Source organism: Microcebus murinus, chromosome 8, assembly GCF_040939455.1.
Source record: "Microcebus murinus isolate Inina chromosome 8, M.murinus_Inina_mat1.0, whole genome shotgun sequence".
Classification (NCBI taxonomy): domain Eukaryota; kingdom Metazoa; phylum Chordata; class Mammalia; order Primates; family Cheirogaleidae; genus Microcebus; species Microcebus murinus.
Window position 1 is genome coordinate 60,938,491 of NC_134111.1, and position 17,350 is coordinate 60,955,840.

Below are 17,350 nucleotides of genomic sequence, written 5' to 3' on the forward strand. Positions count from 1 at the left end.
GTTATCGATCTTTTTAAGTGCCGACTAATGAGTCGTATATATACCTGATGGGATGCTCTCACTCCACCACCTCAGAGGAGCTAAACTTACACAAAGAGAATCAACTGGGGGCTGGGGGCGGATGGCAACCAGGCTGATGGCTGCCTTGGCCCGGTAAAAACCAACCAGAAAGTCTGTCTCCAGGGAAGGCAGCAGACCCCATTCCCTACTTTCCGTGACAAACACATGAGTTCCTGCGCGGATTTTCCATTCAGGTCGTTTCTAGGGCGAATGCTTTTGTTCGCTACCACACTCTGTAGTGGGAGAAGAACTAGAGAGAAATGCAAAGCAAGCTCGTGGCAGCGGCTTCACTGCCGCAAAGCATCGCTTTCCTCTCAGCTTTGGCAATTTAGGAAGAACTGAGGCTCTCATGGGAGGTGGGTGAAGGGAATGCCAGGATGAGGAACACATGAAACAGGAGTCTCAGTTTTTACCTTCTATTCACTTGAACTCACATTGCCACAACTACCTTCCCCTAAGACTGTCACCAACACAAGCACTTACAATATCGACAAATGAGCTGGGGGTTGGAGGGGGGGCGATTTTCTTTTCTCGCCGTTCTCTAAGATTCTGAATAGGATACGAGGCTTCACACCAAAAACATATGAAAAACAAATAAAATCAAATAAACCAAACCCAGCGGGTAGTAATTATCTTGAGAGAGAAGCTGCTGATGGCACCTGCCTGGATTCGCTGCAGTTGGAAACGGGCGGCTTTCGGTATTGAATTATTAATTTATTTATCTCCCCTCTCCCCAACCCCCACACAGACTGCCAGGCAAGAAATCACGGTCTCTTCATTTTCCCCTCCGCCTCCACCTTAGAGGAGTCTCCCACTTCTTGGTGGCGGGCCGCGCTTCCGCCCGCGTGGCCCTGGCGTCTCCGGCCCTCTGCGGCCGCCGCGCCGCGCTGGGCGCCCCCACTCGCGCCCCGGCTGGCGCGGCCGCGGGTCCCGGCGGCGGGGTGGGCGGGGGGAGGCAGCGGGTGACAGATGTACTCTTCTGACAGCTCTCAGTATCAGCCCAGTGGCTCCCTGCCATTGGCTCAGTGCAATGGACCGGCAACGCCGCTCACTATAATAACACTCATGCCTGCCAGCAGCAGCAACTCCGGGTGCGGGCGCCGAGCGCGGGGGATGCTGCCGTCGCCGCCGCCGCCGCTACTGCTGCCGCGCAGGCGGCTCCCGCTGCCCGGCTCCACTCGGCCGCCGCGCTGGCACTGACTCCCGCTCGGCTCCGTTTTGCCTGCCCGGCCCCCTCCCAGCCTGTATCCTCCCGCGGGGCTCATCGTCCCAACGCGAATTAGAAGAGAAACAGAGAGAGGGAGAGACTGAGCGAGCGCGCCGCGAGCATGCGGAGGCGGGAGAGCCGCGGCGCGCACGACAGAGGGGTGTAGTGAGCCTGTCTCCCGAGGGCGTGCGAGAGAGGCGGCAGCTCGCCCTCCTGGCGGGTCCCTAGCCCACCCTCGCGGGGCTCGGGCGCGCTGCGGCTGCCGGCGCGGGGTGCATGGAAGCAGCGGCTGTGGTGGAGGAGGCGGCGGCTGCCCCATGGAGTGTTACTACATTGTCATCAGCTCCACGCATCTCAGCAACGGACACTTTCGCAACATCAAGGGAGTTTTCCGGGGCCCTCTCAGCAAGAACGGGAACAAAACTCTGGTAAGTGCTTCTGTGTTCTCTCTCTCTCTCTCTCTCTCTCTCTCTCTCTCTCTCTCTCTCTCTCTCTCTCTCTCTCTCTCTCTCTCTCTCTCTCCCCACCCTTCCCACAGACACCCCAAGAGGGCATTTAGAGGATTGAGGTTACTGAGGTTTTGCGATTCAATTTGGTTTATAATGCATTCATTTATTTATCTGGTGGGCGTAGGGTGAGAATTAGGTGTAGAAAAGGGAGGAATCTTAGGAAAGCTGTGATCCACGGCTTTGGCTGACACTTCCACAATGCTCTGAACTCTCTCTAGCTCACTCCATAATGCTGAAGATTACCACAGTCTCTCCTTGTTTGAAGCAGTTTGTGTCAACAGGACATGTTTAAAAATAAAATAAAGGAAAAGAAAAGAACCCTAACCCCAAGTGACCCCGTAACATCTTTCGGTTTAGGGAGCTGAAGGTGAATGAGGATGTGGGTGTCTCTGATGGAGGCGGGGAGCCATGTGGCTGGTGGCAGGGAGGAAGTGGCGGGATTAAGTGATGGTCTCAGAAATAGTTTGTATTCCATCTTTTTCCTGAAAGACTGACAGGCAGCAAACTTCTCTACTGAGAAGTTGTCAGTACTAAGCTTAAAAGAGTGACTGCAGAACCCATGCTGTCAACTTTCAGCTATTCACAGTAAAGACTGTGGAAAAGTGTGAAGGGCAATCGCTATGTCACAATTAGAGCCACTAAGAAATATGCTAGACTAACAGAACCCATGCAGTTGCTGGGAGGTCCTTACTGGACCACAGAGCTTCATCTTTCAGCATCCTAGTAGGAAGAGCACTCCTGATTGGTGGGAAAAGATGTGCTGAGCATTGAGATAGTGCAGGGTGATAGCTCCCACTTTTCATCCAAATCCCATTTTAGCTATAAAACCTCCCTGCAGAACTGACTCTCATATATTGATATTTCCTCCATAATGGAAAAAAAGAAATAGAATAAAGTCTTATTAGGCTAAGTACTACACAGAGTAGAGCCTAAATAAGGTAGTAATATACAAATGTGTGACTGTCTAAAGTATGGGACCATTAACAAGCAGCCTCCCCTCCCCTTTTTACATAGTGGTTACTTAGCCCCAATGGATAAAGTCGAAGTTTAAAGACAGACCCAAATAGTCCAAAAGTAAATACAGTATTCTTAAGCTAATTTTCTTTGTATATCTTAAGATATGTTTCAGCATGAATAAAAAAATGTTATTCTGTAATATAGTGGAAGTTCTTATCTGAAGTTTTAATAGAATTCTGACATTGATTAGATGCACTTAATTTTTCTTTTTCCCTTGACTCTCTTGGCTACCTCCTTTCAGCTCATTTAAGACTCACAAAAGCAGGGCTAGTTTGCTGCTTTTATTGTTGTTCTGCATGTGGTTGTTGGTTGTTTTGAACAAAAGAAAGTGAAAATACTCTTCTGCAGTCTCTTTAGTGAAGTGCCTTACAGAGTAGTAGCAAGGACTAAAGGAATTTCTGAAATTGTTCTGGCCCTTCTTAGAGAATTCAACTAGCCAAGAAGATAAAATTTGTTGTAGTGGGGGACATTCATTTTGAGCAGAGTAAACACTTGTTTATTTTTAAAATCTAGTTTTACTTATAGAAAAAGACAAACTTATTAAAGAAGATTTCATTTTCACAGATACAATAATGGTTTAGGTGATAAACTACACAGTGAAATTCATAGAAAAAAAGTTATTTGCCAAATCTCAACTTGTTAAAATTCTATTGATCTTGATTCTTAAGTCAATCTTGGATTTGTGACAATGGTTGAATATGCTTATGCTGACTTGTTTTTCAAGTTGACTAGTTTTTTAAAAATCTAAATGTAGGCAAACGTTAGAAACAACAAACAGGAATAAAAAGCTTTGAAATAACTGCTGTCATAATTCTATTAGTTATCACGAAAAAGACTTATGAGGACTTTGGAGCTAGTTCTTCCAGATTATGTATAAACTGCCTGTTTGTATTTGCTATGTATGAGACTTGTACTGACTGAAATGATGTAGATTTTCATATATGATCCAACTATATTTTAAGTATTTCTTCATAAGATAATATACAATATATGTGTTTTCTAGATGCCTTTTGATGAGTTTTGCTATTGAAGAGAATGATAATTATGCCTTTATAACAGAAAAGGTTCTAGATATATTTAAAAACAAATGATTTTAATTTAAAAAAGACTTATCTATACTTACCCCAAAATGATTCTTTATAACACATAATGTGCTATGAGGACTTTTTGTGTGCTAAACCTTACCTATCACCTAAAAATAGCAAACTGGACCTGAAACTTTTAAGAATTAGTAATTTTATTAAGAAGCACAAATATTGTCTTAAAACATATATATGCCAAATTTTGAAAATTTTCAAGCAAGAATTTATTCACATGATGTTTTCTTTACAGTTTTATTTTTATTTTTAAGTGGACAGATAAAATTGTATGTATTTATCTTGTTTGATAACTTTAATACCAGTTTCATGGAGTAATAAATATGAGATCTTTCCTACTTTGTTTTCTATTTTATTTTGACATATTTAAATTTTGCTTTTAAAAGCATCATCACATTTTTATATTTTGAAATGTGTACTAAGTTCAAAGGATTTTAATAATCTCTCAATTGCGTTTTTTCTCATTTTGGGAAAGCGCAACTTAAAACACAAAACTATTCAGGGAAAAGGTACTTTGATTTTTCCAAAGAAATTCTAATGATTTGCTATCACTAGATAATTGGGTATTTCAGAAATATTTTTTAAATTCAAATTTTAAGAGACTAAATGTATAATCTTCAAAAATCACAAGAGTAATTTAAGATAGCTTACAACTGCTATTATAATACTCTTTCGTGAATTAGAAGTTACTTATACAATATCCAGTATAACTCAAGTTTCAAGGACAATGATTACTTGCAGTACATTCTAAATCCAGAATGAAATTTTGCCACACATATAGAGAAGTTCATTAAAATATACATTTCTTTCCATAGGTCATATTATGTCACACAAACAAAATTTGGGGAAAAAATAGAATCCATACTTAAAGACTAAGTCTGTTAATCTTGACTCTATTTATGAGCTTTTAAATATATTCCACTTGACAATTTTAAATAAAAATATATGAGTCTCAATTTTGTAATGACTTAAAAGCCAAGAGAAAGGTCAAGCTGTTCATCATGATTTCTGATATAAATTGCATCATATCTGTGATATAGCTTTAATTTCATGGAACAAGAAATAAGCTTATATTTCATAGTGTTCCAAAATGTTTCTGGATAAGTTTTAGGGCTTAATGGCAATGAATACAGTTTATCTTCTAGATACTCTTATTTTGTTTCTTTAGCTTTCTCAATCCATTGTTGTGTACGCAATTGTTTATTGGAAAAAGACATTTAGTTATATTTTTTATTTTTGCAATTAATTCACAAAATTTCTTTGTCCTAATTATATATTTTAAAACTTTAAATACAGAATATTTAAAATTTAAAATTTAAAATACAGAATATTTAATATACATTTAATCACTTTTAATATGTAATTTTGGATTTGCATTTGGAACTTTGGAAATCATTACTAATTTGGTCATTACATTCTGTTGGTTGGTCAGCATTTTAGCATCTCCTAATAGCATTATGTCTATCTCACTGACTGTGGAATTCCAAAAGGTTAGTGGTGGTTTAAGGTCATAGAGTGAGTCAATACTATAATGTAGATTTTCTGACTCCAGACATATTTCCTTTACAGTTTATATGCTAAATTATGGAATCCATAGGGGTCATTATGATAATATGATTAACAAATAGTATTGTGTCATCTGTTTGGTTGAAGGCACTCTATTTTTATAGTTGCCTCCAGATATGGAGAAATAGTACCAGTATCACAGAAAAATTTGAATTTAAATTTATTTTACATCTTATCCTCCAATATGCAAACATCACTCATTTCTGCCTAGCCTAGGCCCTGTCTATGTAGGCTTTCCTTCATTTTCAATATGTGAAATATCAGATTTGACAAGACAAGAAATGTTAATTTATTAATCAGTTTTCAACATATTTGTTATTTAGTCTGTTCAGATTTATTGAGATGCCTCAATTAATAAGGCACTATTTTAGGCACCACGGGCTCTTTGTATTAGGTACTAAATATTATGTGCTAAAATGTAGTCTAGGTAGGTCCTATTCATTTTGAATATGTTGAAAAAAATTACATCTTTTGACAAGTTTGTAGGTTTCTTGTCACTCAGGATGTTTGTACATATATTAATTTTGAAAAGTATTACAGACTTTTTTTCCCTTTGTGTATATACAAATTCACTAAAATTAGATAGGTCTTTAAAATACACTATATGATCTTTTGTTTTAATTATCATTATCAGATATAACTTCTTATTTATGTCATTCCCTTGCACATTTTCTATATCTCCCAGAGAATGTATCATAATTTAAAAGGTTTCTCCACTTACTGAAACCCATTTAGGTGACATTTTAAGATTGTGGCTAAGGATAGGGAGACTGATAGCTGAATTGGTGCTGTTGGAAAAATTTTCATTATTAGATTGAAAGGAGAATTCAGGGGTGAGGATGGATTAGGGTGATATCTTCATATATCCCTAAACTTTCCCACTTATGACTTTATGAATTCTTTCATATAAGTCCAGTTATTATTATTCCAAGTTCTATTTTTGTTTTGTTTTGTTTTGTTTTTTTTATGTTGCCCAAGCTGGACTTGAAACCCTGAGCTCAAGCAATTCTCTAGACTCAGCCTCCTGAGTAGCTGGGATTATAGGCATATACCAAGTTTCTTTATAACTCTTATATATTCACTATTAAAGCCTATCTTGTATTTTACTTTTCTGAACTTTAGGTGTCATATATATTCTTTGCTCTATTGCTCTTTTATTCTGGTGAAACTTTACAATATGTGCATTTTCGGAATATATTATTCAAGTAAGGGAAACTCCTAATATTTGAATTATTGTTATGATTAAAAGATATGAGCAGTAATTTAAAGCAAATGCTGTCAACTAATACCTATGATTCCCACATACCTTTGTTAGTTCATCAAATATCAATTGAGTTATTTTAGATAGCTATAATGCAGATAGTGACATAATATCTTGTCTTTATTTCTCAGTTCTGTGCTAATATTTTCTGTTCTTGAGAACGGCAATTACACTTTTTCTTGAAAATCTAGATCAACAAGAACTTCAGGAACCACCAAGTTGAGAGGTTTCAGAGGGCTGTATTCAGGGCCAAATTCAGACTGCAGAAGTAGCTTGTTATATGTGCCCAGTGTTTTACAATATTTGGGTTTAAATACAAGTCAAAGAAGAACACACTTCCCCATTTGCCACTGTCTACACAGCTTTTTATTGCTATGTAGGTTTGTCACGTTTTTGCATTACTTTTCTGATCAGTGAAGGCACTTGAAATTTTCACCTCTTGTTTAGTTCGGAAACCAAGTTTACCTATGGGGAGATAGAAATATTTCTATCATTCTATGCGTGCCCTTCATTGTATCAACTTTTAGAAAGATAATGGCCTTCAAAAATTTTTCAGCATATTCATATTATGCTATAGTATCTGTTTACCATATATTGGTTGAATTGATTAACAGTACTCTCCAGATCAAATATCTAGGAACACTATAATGATAAGTAACTTGTAGTGATTTGAGGGTGATGCATTTTTCTATTTTAAAATTGTACATTTTCATTTATGCAGCTGATGTTTTTGGTATTTTCTGGTTGCTTTTGACCTTTTAAAAAATCAATTTAGAATTTAATTTTGTTCTTTAATGTATACTTAAGTAAACATGTTTAGTTTATTTAACATATTTTGAAAAATTGTTTACTAAATTATGAGTAGTATAAATCATATTTTTATTTATCTCGCTAATGATACAATGTTGAAATGATTTTCTCCATTGATCCTATTTAACTGAGATAGTACTATTGAAGCGAATTGCTATATATTAGGAGTTTGAGTAATCCTTCAAAAACAAAACAAAAAGCAATTATAGTCTGTAGTATACTGCAGCAAAATTTCATGAAGAAATTATGTATATCCATTTACCACATTTTTATATTGCTAGCCAAAAAAAGTGAGAAATTTAATTTTGTTAGTTTTTTTTTCTAAAAATTTTAACCTAAAGCCTCTTGTTTTATCCATTTTATCATATTCTGAATTATCCATTGCAACCAAGAAAACTTTGCAGTATACAGTTGGCCTCCATATCCATGGACTCTGCTTCCATGAATTCAACCAACCATGGGTCAGTACTGATCACCAAAGAAAAATAAGGATAGTTGCATCTGTACTGACCACCTACAGACATTTTTTTTTCTTTTCATTCCCTAAACAATACAATATTTAGCATTTACATTCTATCAGATATTATAAGCAATATAATCTAGACATAATTTCAAATGTATGGAAAATGTGCATAGGTTATATGCAAATATCACACCATTTTATATAAGAGACTTGAACATCTTCCATGGATTTTGCTATCCTAAGGAAATCCTGGAACCAAAGGTCCATGGATACAGAGGAACAACTATATACTATATCGTGATGGCATTTTCAACTAGCAAGGTTTCATTAGTTTTATAAACGTATTATACTATACTTCTAGCACAGTATAAGATAAAGTGGAATAATAAATAATTAAAACTCAGAGTTGTCAAAGTAAACAAAGTCCCTTACCTGATGTATTACTCTGAACTCTTTCATAATGGTTTGGTACCATGGGAAGAAATTTGTATGCTTTTCTAAATGTAAGTACATATATACTAAATGTTTATGATGGCAATGCTGTGTTCAAATTACAAGAAAACGTTTTTTCTTAAATAGCTTTGGAAAAATAAGCTATATTGAGTGCGGTGGCTAGTTTATGAGTCAACTAGAAAAATAGCCAGTTATTTAATCAAATATTAAACAAGATATTGCTTTGAAGGTATTTTGTAGATTCACTATTGTCTAGAATCAGTTGACTTTAAGTAAGGAGATTACTCTTGATAATGCGGCTTGGCCTCACACAACTGGTTGAAAGGATTTACAAGCAAACAACTGAGGTATCTTGGAGAAGAACAAATTCTGCCTGAAAACTGTCTCACCAACTTTTACCTGGGTTTCTATCCTGCCAGCTTTCCCTTCATATTTCAGATTTACCAGCCTCTACATTCACTGAGTCAGTTCCTCAAAATAAATCATATGTGTGACTACACACACATATACTCACACAAACACACACATATCCTATTGGTTCTGTATATCTGGAGAACCCTGACTTACACACCGAAGATCAGTTTATAACATCTCTTTTATAATAAGACGAATAAATGTTTGTAATATAAATCTTATTTGGATTTGATAGGAAGTAGATAAGTTGATGCTGATAACTGTATAGTTTAAAATTTATACAGTTTATTGTAGACTTGTTCTGCTATTTTATACATAAGTTTATAATAACTTTATTTGAAATTTTTGCCTGGATTATAATCTAAATCCCAATTAACCAACCTGAAACCCATAAAAAAAAAACCCTGCTATAACGATCTAAAATAAAGTTATTTTTATCTGTTAACCTTCAATAGCTAAGCACACATGTGTCTATTGTACTTGAGGAAAGTCGGAATATCTCAAAATGAAAGAAAATACTTTTAAACTTAATTTAAAACGTATACACTTTGGTAAGTAGCCTAAAATGAAGAAAATAAGATTTAAATGGAGTTATCTAAAATGAAGGACTTTCATTTTATAAAATAAAAATATCTTCATGAAAAATATGCAGAATTATTTCACCATCCACCAGCCCAAGCCACCGGGACTACAGCTCTACTTGAACCAAGTTGGGCGTATTGGTATTTGTTGGAACTAGGTAAACTGCACACCATAGGCAACCTTGAGGCATCTCATGAATAGGGTATAAGGAGTACTTTTATAAGATTTTGGATTATGTGAGTTGATTTTGTGAGTGTTTAAAGCATTGTTTTATTCTTGATTGGGTGCTGTGATAAAGAAAGGCCAATTCTGTGATTGAGTATCTTAGTACTTTTGACCTAGTAGGCAAGAGGATCAGAGTGGGGGTGGAACTGTAATTGGTGGAGAAGCAGCTTTACTCATGTTGCCTGAAGATGGATATTTAGGGTAACAAAAACAGTAGTTTTGATTTTGTCTGTGCTCAAATGTAATTGCTAATGGTCTTGTGTTTCTCCATCACAATATTGGAATGACCTCGTGTGGTGTTAGTGTACTGTAAAACTGTTCATATTTGATGGGAGAACCCCGTGCCTGACTCGTGGACTCAGACAAGCTCCTAGCTGACAGTTTTCAAAAGTTGCTTTTTGCCTTCTCAGATATAACCATGAGGGTTGATGGCTACAAAAGAGAAGTAAGGAGGGCAAGCTGATCAGAGAAGAGAATTTCAGGGAAATGAGATCCAAAGCTGGGAACTTTTAGAATTAAGGGAAAGTAGGAGAATGGTTGAGAAGTATGAAGGTAGAACAAGAAGGATTTGTGCCCCATATTGTCACAATAGTATGAGGACTTTGGGCTTTGGGAGATAAAACATCCATCTGTTCTTCTTCTTCTTCTTCTTTTTCTTTTTTTTTTTCTTTTTTTTTCTTTTTTTTTTTTTTTTTTGCTGTAAGGCTAGATTGCCATAGCATCAGCCTAGTTCACAGCAACCTCAAACTCCTTAGCTTAAGCAATCCTTCTGCTTCAGCCTCCTGAGTAGTTAGGACTACAGGCATGTGCCACCATGCCTGGCTAATTTTTTTCTATATATTTTTAGTTGTCCAGCTAATTTCTTTCTATTTTTAGTAGAGAATGGGGTCTTGCTCTTGCTCATGCTGGTCTTAAACTCTTGGCCTTGAGCAACCTTCCAGCCTTGGCCTCCCAGAGTGCTAGGATTACAGGCGTGAGCCACCATGCTCCGCAACACCTCTTCTTGAGAGTGAGAGAATGTGTGAACAATGTTCTCAATAGAAACAAACTTGAGTTGGAGCAAAGAAATGAAGTTTCACTTCTGTGAAAAGTTTAAAGCTTCAGAGATTTTTTTACAAAAGACACTTATGAATTTGAGAGTTCACAGTCCATGGGTTTTAGAACCTTAGGGTAAGGAAAGCAGGAGATTTTTGGACAAGTTACTAGAAGAGAAGTGAAACTGGTTGCACAGAGGAAGGGGTTTAACGATGAGAGGTGTGCACTGAATTATTTTCGTTACAACTGGTCAAGGACAGAAAGATGGGATCGAATATAGCTTCTGCCGTTGTTTAATGAAAATGCTTCAAGTAGTATAATCCAGTGGCCCCCAGAGAGTGTCAGTGGAAATACTATAAGTTACTTTTGTAGTATCACCTTCGAAACCTGATATTTATCAATCACCACTTCTTGATGAAGACACTCAATGTCTGGACAACAAACCTTTGTGGTGGGGAAGAGAATGGCTGCTTTCCTTCCAGAATTGTGTTCTTGAACCCAATTTAGCATGTTTTCTTGAAAATACTTATTCTTAAACTTGGATAATGGTTGAAAGCACAAACATTTTATAACAAATGTTCAAATCCTAGACCTATCTCTGTATCAGTAAATAGTGAATATAGCTAGTTGCCTATAACTTAAATTCCAAATATCCACTATGTATTTAAGTGGTGTTTTATAGAAATTGTATTTTTCTCATATTAAAAGAAATATGCAAGTAGATATTTTCTAACATTAAGTGGCTTAAATGTCTATGCTAAGGAGTTTCTGATTTTGTTTACATTGTTCTACAGTTGAAAGGTGGTTACTTATGCAGCCATCATATACATTCTAAGCTTGTGAAAAGAGTAAGTAGGAAGGAGAAAAAATTGAATGTTTAAGTTCTTCCCAGCAGTTCTGGTTTATGTTTCTTTGGCCAAAACTGTGTCACAGAACCACTCACAAGTGCAGGGAAGGATGGAAACATGGAATATTCAGCTGGGCATATTGTTAATCCTAATAAAATCAGTGTTAGTAAGGAAAAGAGGAGATTCATCAGACAAGAGAAGTCTACCAAGGTAGGTAACTTGGTAAAGTAAACCTCTCTCAATATCAGTTATATTATCTTTAAAAGGAGATGAAAATACCTACTTATTAATAGAAGATTGGTTTGTAGATCAAATGAAATAATGAATATATAGTATTTGTACAAAGTTTGGCACATAATTCCTCAATAAATGGTAGTTACTACTGACAGTATTTCATGCTGGAACATTTATATCTGAATTACAGTCTCATTCACTCAATGCTATATGTATGGATTTACATAATTTGAATATTTTTGCTATTGAACCACATCAGTAGTATTTCCTTTTTTTCTCAGTATCTTACTTAGTCTGTTTGGGCTACTATAGCAAAATATCATTGACTGGTGGCTTTTATATAACAGAAATTTACTTCTCACAGTTTTGGAGGCTGGAAAGTCCAAGAATACAGTGCCAGTAGATTTGTTGTTTGGTGAGGGCCTTGCTTCTTCATAGACAGACTTCTTCCCACACGGAATAAGGGAGCAAAGGAACTCTCTGAAGCCTCTTTTATAATTGTACTAATTCATCAGCGAGGAGGGGATTCTTATTAACTAATTACTCCCAAAGGCCTCACATTTGATGTCATCACATTAAGGGTTCGATTCTCAACCTATGCATTTTGAATGGGCATAAATATTCAGACCATTACACTCAGCTTATGTATGGTACCCTTTACATACCTTATCCCTACCCTAAGAATGCATAAAATCTCCTTTTACTATGTGCTGGCCCTGTCTTAATCCATTTGCACTGCTATAAAGGAATACCTGAGGTTGGGTAATTTATTCTAAAAAGACGTATATTTGGCTCATAGTTTTGCAGGCTGTACAAGTAGCATGGTGCTAGCATCTGCTTCTGGTGAAGGCTTCAGGGATTTTTCATTTATGGTGGACTTGGAAGGGGAACAGGCGTCACATGGCGAGAGGAAGGAAGAGGGGGGAGGAGGTGCCAGGCTCTTTTCAATTATCAGTTTATATGACGACTAATAGAAGGAAAACTCATTCATTACCATGAAGATAGCACCAGGCCATTTGTGAGGGATACACTCTCAAGACTCAAAGACCTCCTACCAGGCCCCGCCTCCAACACTGGTGATTAAATTTCAACATTAGATTTGGATGGGACAAATATCCAAACCATAGCGGGACCCTAAATATTTTGGTAAATAAAAAAAGATGAAAATCCTAAGAAAACCTTCAGGTATCAGTCTTTTCTTTGACTCATAAAGTTAATGAAACTATAGAAAGCTGGTTCTTTAGTAGAGCTTAGAATTTTTTTTTTAACTCTCTTCAATAATAACTTCCATAGCTATGGAAATTCTTGATTCCCTCGCTCTGTCTTCTTGGATCACTGACATTCTGAGATTACAAAATTAATATTTACACTAGGGGGCGGCATAACATTTCCTCTTGCTCTCAAATAGACAGGCATAATCATTAACCATAGATGAATAAATTTGTGAAATACAGTTGTCACAGTTTTATTAGCTAAAAGTCATTCAAATTTTCATTAGCTAGAAGTCAGTATGGAAACGTGGCATAGATATGATATGTTACTCTATGTGTTATGTGTTTGTATACAACTTAATAATTATTTTTGGCCATTTTCTATTTCAAACACATGTGATATAGGGAGTAAGATAGTGTGGACACAGTGTTAATGACCAACCATACTTTCCTAAACTGTTACTCTTGGCTGTAAAAATGTCAGTTTTCACTACTGAAGCTGATGTTTCTAGATTCTTCATAGTACCTTTAACCTTGTATGATTTTTAATGCCCAATTTACTTTAATGTCATAGCTAATTAATCATTAAATTCTATTGAAATTTTCATGAACTACATTATGAAGCAAAATAAAGGTGGACTATGATCATTACTATTTGTGGAAAGAAGAATATGAAATAAAGAATATGTGAAATTTTGAAACCCATCCCTTATTTTCTTGATCATCACAAGTGATATTATAGAAAAGTAGCTGAAAAAAATAGAGACCTAAATTTTCAAGTATTATTAAAATTTAGTGACATTTTCTTCATAACAACCAGAATTATATTTCTGAGAGAAAAGGTGCAGATAGTATAAAATAACACAAACTATTCTATTTGTGTTACTCATCACTGTGAAATTATTGATTCAACATGAAAGATGCAATTTTTATGGATCAAGACTTAGAGGAGTTGATTTTATGATAAATACTGCTTATCAAAAGCATTCAAAGCTATTTTGCAGGTAGACTGACCTTAGCACAATTTCAGATGTATCCTATTACATATTGCTGTCCTGGAGAGTCACAATTAAGACAATCTATTGCCATGGTTTTCCACAGTAAATGCTTAGTGAAGTAAATAATAATAATAAATGAAAATGAATTGACCCTCTTTGTGTAGTACCTAGCATAATATGAGTATTATTTGATTATGTAAGAAAAAATTAGAGATTGAAGATGCTGTTTGCTTATAATGTTAAATTGCTTTAATTAAAATACTATACCAATAATTTAATTCACATATGCTATTGTATGAATAATTACATCGCTTTTAGGCATTAAAAATGCCAACTATTCTGACTCATTAATAAAGTGCCAATATAATTCTATCAAATGTAGAAACTATAGGTCATATGAGAGACATTACCCTTTTCTTTCAGTACCCTGCATAAAATAAGGGCAATATCTATTCCCAGGTGCAAGGCAAAATAGACATGCACACGCAGAGAAAAATCATTCATATTCTGTCTCTCTCCCTTTCTGCCTATATTCCATAGTTGTAGAGGATATTGTTATTTCCATTTCAGCATTTCTGAATGCTTGTTTCTCGTGAAGTGCAGAGAATTCTACTAGCAGCGTTAGCTAGGGCCAGAGATTGAAACAATTATTTATTTGAAGAATAATTGGGAACTTAATCCCCTTCTGGCCACTTGATATAATATCAGAGGTCTAAAAATGGTACTTGTAAGATTTTGGGAAATCTGAAGTAACTCAGTGGTCACAATTCCACTGGATGGCCATAATCCTAGGAATTAAAAGTAAATATATATATATATATATACGTATATATATACACATATATATACGTATATATATATATATATAGAGAGAGAGAGAGAGAGAGAGGATATCATTAATTCTTCTTAGGCTATAAGAAGAATAATGAGAGAGAGAGACAATATCATTAATTCTTCTTAGGCTATAAGAAGAATATAAACCAATATAACAAGGTGTATCAACTTAAGTAATTGAGTAATAGTACACCCACATTTGTCTGAGACAGTCACTATTTATGCTGTTGTCTTGGCATGATTAATAATGTTACTGCCATTAACTCTCAGAATTACTCTATTAAATAATTTGGATGATAATTTATATAATCAACCTGCTAAATACAAAAATTATCACAGTGACAGAAATGTGTCTGAAATGCTTTCTCATTTTTTATCCAGGCTAGAATTATGCATTGTTTTAGGATTTGTAGACTCAGGCCAAAATGCTTTCTGAAGATGATGTCTTAAATGTGATAGCTGGCTATTTTTCAACAACCCCAAGTCCAATAATAGGCAGTGATACATATTCTTTCTCTCCAGCTTCTGACAGGTTGAGGTTAGCCACATGATGGAAGAAGGGACATTCAAAGGCAGGATGACACAGAGACATAGAGTCAATTGGAGATGATTTGGGGCAGGTGCAGCAGCATTAGGAGGAGAAGGGAGCCCAGTGAATGTCCAGTTGCCACCATTAACACTGTCAGGGAAAAGTTGCTGGGGCTGAAGAGCCGGCCGTATTCTTCCAAGCTGACAATTTTAATGGCAGAATTTTGCCCAGGCAGTACCAGTTTTGATTCCTCAACAAGCCCGTTTCAACAGAGTCACCTTTGAATCTGTCATCTACTTACTACATTTCCAATAAACGTATTTTATGCTTCATTTAATGAGTTAATTTTGGTTATTTTTAGCTGAGGAATCTGAGAAGAATTAGGACAACTATAGAATTTAATTTTTTCAACATCTTCTGGGTTTTGCATATATAGAGTTTTTACCATGTTTCACCTCTTCATTTGCTTTCTACCATTGCCCTTTCTATTCTGTAATGAAAGGTGTTATAGAAACCTATAGAACGAGAGAGATCTGGGTTTGAATTCCAGCTAGGTGACCTGGGCCAGTTATTTAACCTCTGTTAGTTTCTGTTTATCTGTAAATAGCCAAAATTAAAAAAAAATGATTTTAGTCCTTGCTTCATACCAAATGTTATTTTAAACATATTATATAAATTATGCACAATTATAATTGAAATGCTCTGATATGGGTAGGTGTGAACAGGACTCCTGTGGTAAAGATTAAATATTAATAATGTAGGGGAAGTGTCTACTTAAGTGTCTAGCACATAATCAAAGCTGTTGTTATTTTTATAATTACTGACATCTTAAAGAATAGTTGTCCTTTCTCCTTTTCAAAGCTAATAGTCGAATGTGTGCTTTTCAGGTAGAATATAAACAATAACAAATGAATGGAAAATAAGTGCTTTAGGGAGTCCAATGAAATGAAGAGCAATGGATTGATCATAAAATGTGGTACTCATATACAATCTATAAGTAGATTCTCTAGATTATTCTATGCAGGAAAACTAAAGTTCTATGGGCACAAATTCCAGAACTAGATGATCATAATTATCACCTGGAGGTTTAAAAACTACAACATCTTGGATCTTACTTCTCAGGTACTAAATCCTAATATCTGTTGGTGGGATCTAGGAATCTAGCTTTCCTGAGAGCCTCCAGGTAACTCTTGCTGTTCTAGGATAAAATGCATCTAGTTTAGTTTCAATGGGCATGTTCCAGGAGAATGTTTGGATATTACACATTTGTATTATGAGAGATGAAGTCCTGCTCTCATCGTTTATTAGGTTCTCTACCCACTATTGCTCAACTCCCCATCTTCAACAATAGATCCTTTAGAAATCTAGTTGCAGTACATTTGTTACATTGTAAAAAGGGGGGAAAAAAAAGAAATGAAACTAGAAAATAGTTTAGTTGGAATATTGTTAAAGTACATAATTTTGAAATTTAATAGAGTTTAACATCAACAAAAGAGATGAAAATATGAGGCTGTACTTTGTAAACAGAAGAAAAACTAGCTTAGTTCTAGTTTCAGCTTTATGAGAAAATTTAGTTAACTTCACCAATTTCCTTTCAACCATGCTTTAATATATTAGTTTATGTAGAAATTTGAGTTAATATTGCTTTAGTAGTATTTAATGGTTTTTAAATGTATGTTTTTTTCTTAAAAAATTGTGTTGAATAACAAAGCAAATGATTGAGCCAATAAATTGAGTTAAACATCAGGCAACTTAAAAATATAAAGACATAAAAGTGAATAGCTTTATGAAATATAGAGTGATGCTAGGTGTTTTTACAAAATGTATATCAAAGTTTTAATAAATTATAGTCTATATTTATAATGTATATAATACATATTAATTATATTTTAATTAAGTCAGATGATTTCTTATCTCAACTAAATTATTGAGATTCAAATTAAATTATTGTACTTTTACATTTTGTATAAGTACTCTTAACTGTTTGAATAGTTGGG

At 35.5% G+C, this 17,350-nt stretch overlaps 1 protein-coding gene across 1 annotated transcript in view; it reads left to right on the plus strand.

Annotated features, from left to right (window-relative positions):
• Positions 1-1,143: 1,143 nt before the first annotated feature.
• ZNF804A (zinc finger protein 804A) overlaps positions 1,144-17,350 on the plus strand; it is a 305,371-nt gene continuing 289,164 nt past the window's right edge. Inside the window, exon 1 of the mRNA XM_012779485.2 lies at positions 1,144-1,695. Coding sequence (XP_012634939.2) covers positions 1,585-1,695 — 111 coding nt within the window. The 5' untranslated portion in view covers positions 1,144-1,584. The remainder of the gene's footprint in view (positions 1,696-17,350) is intronic.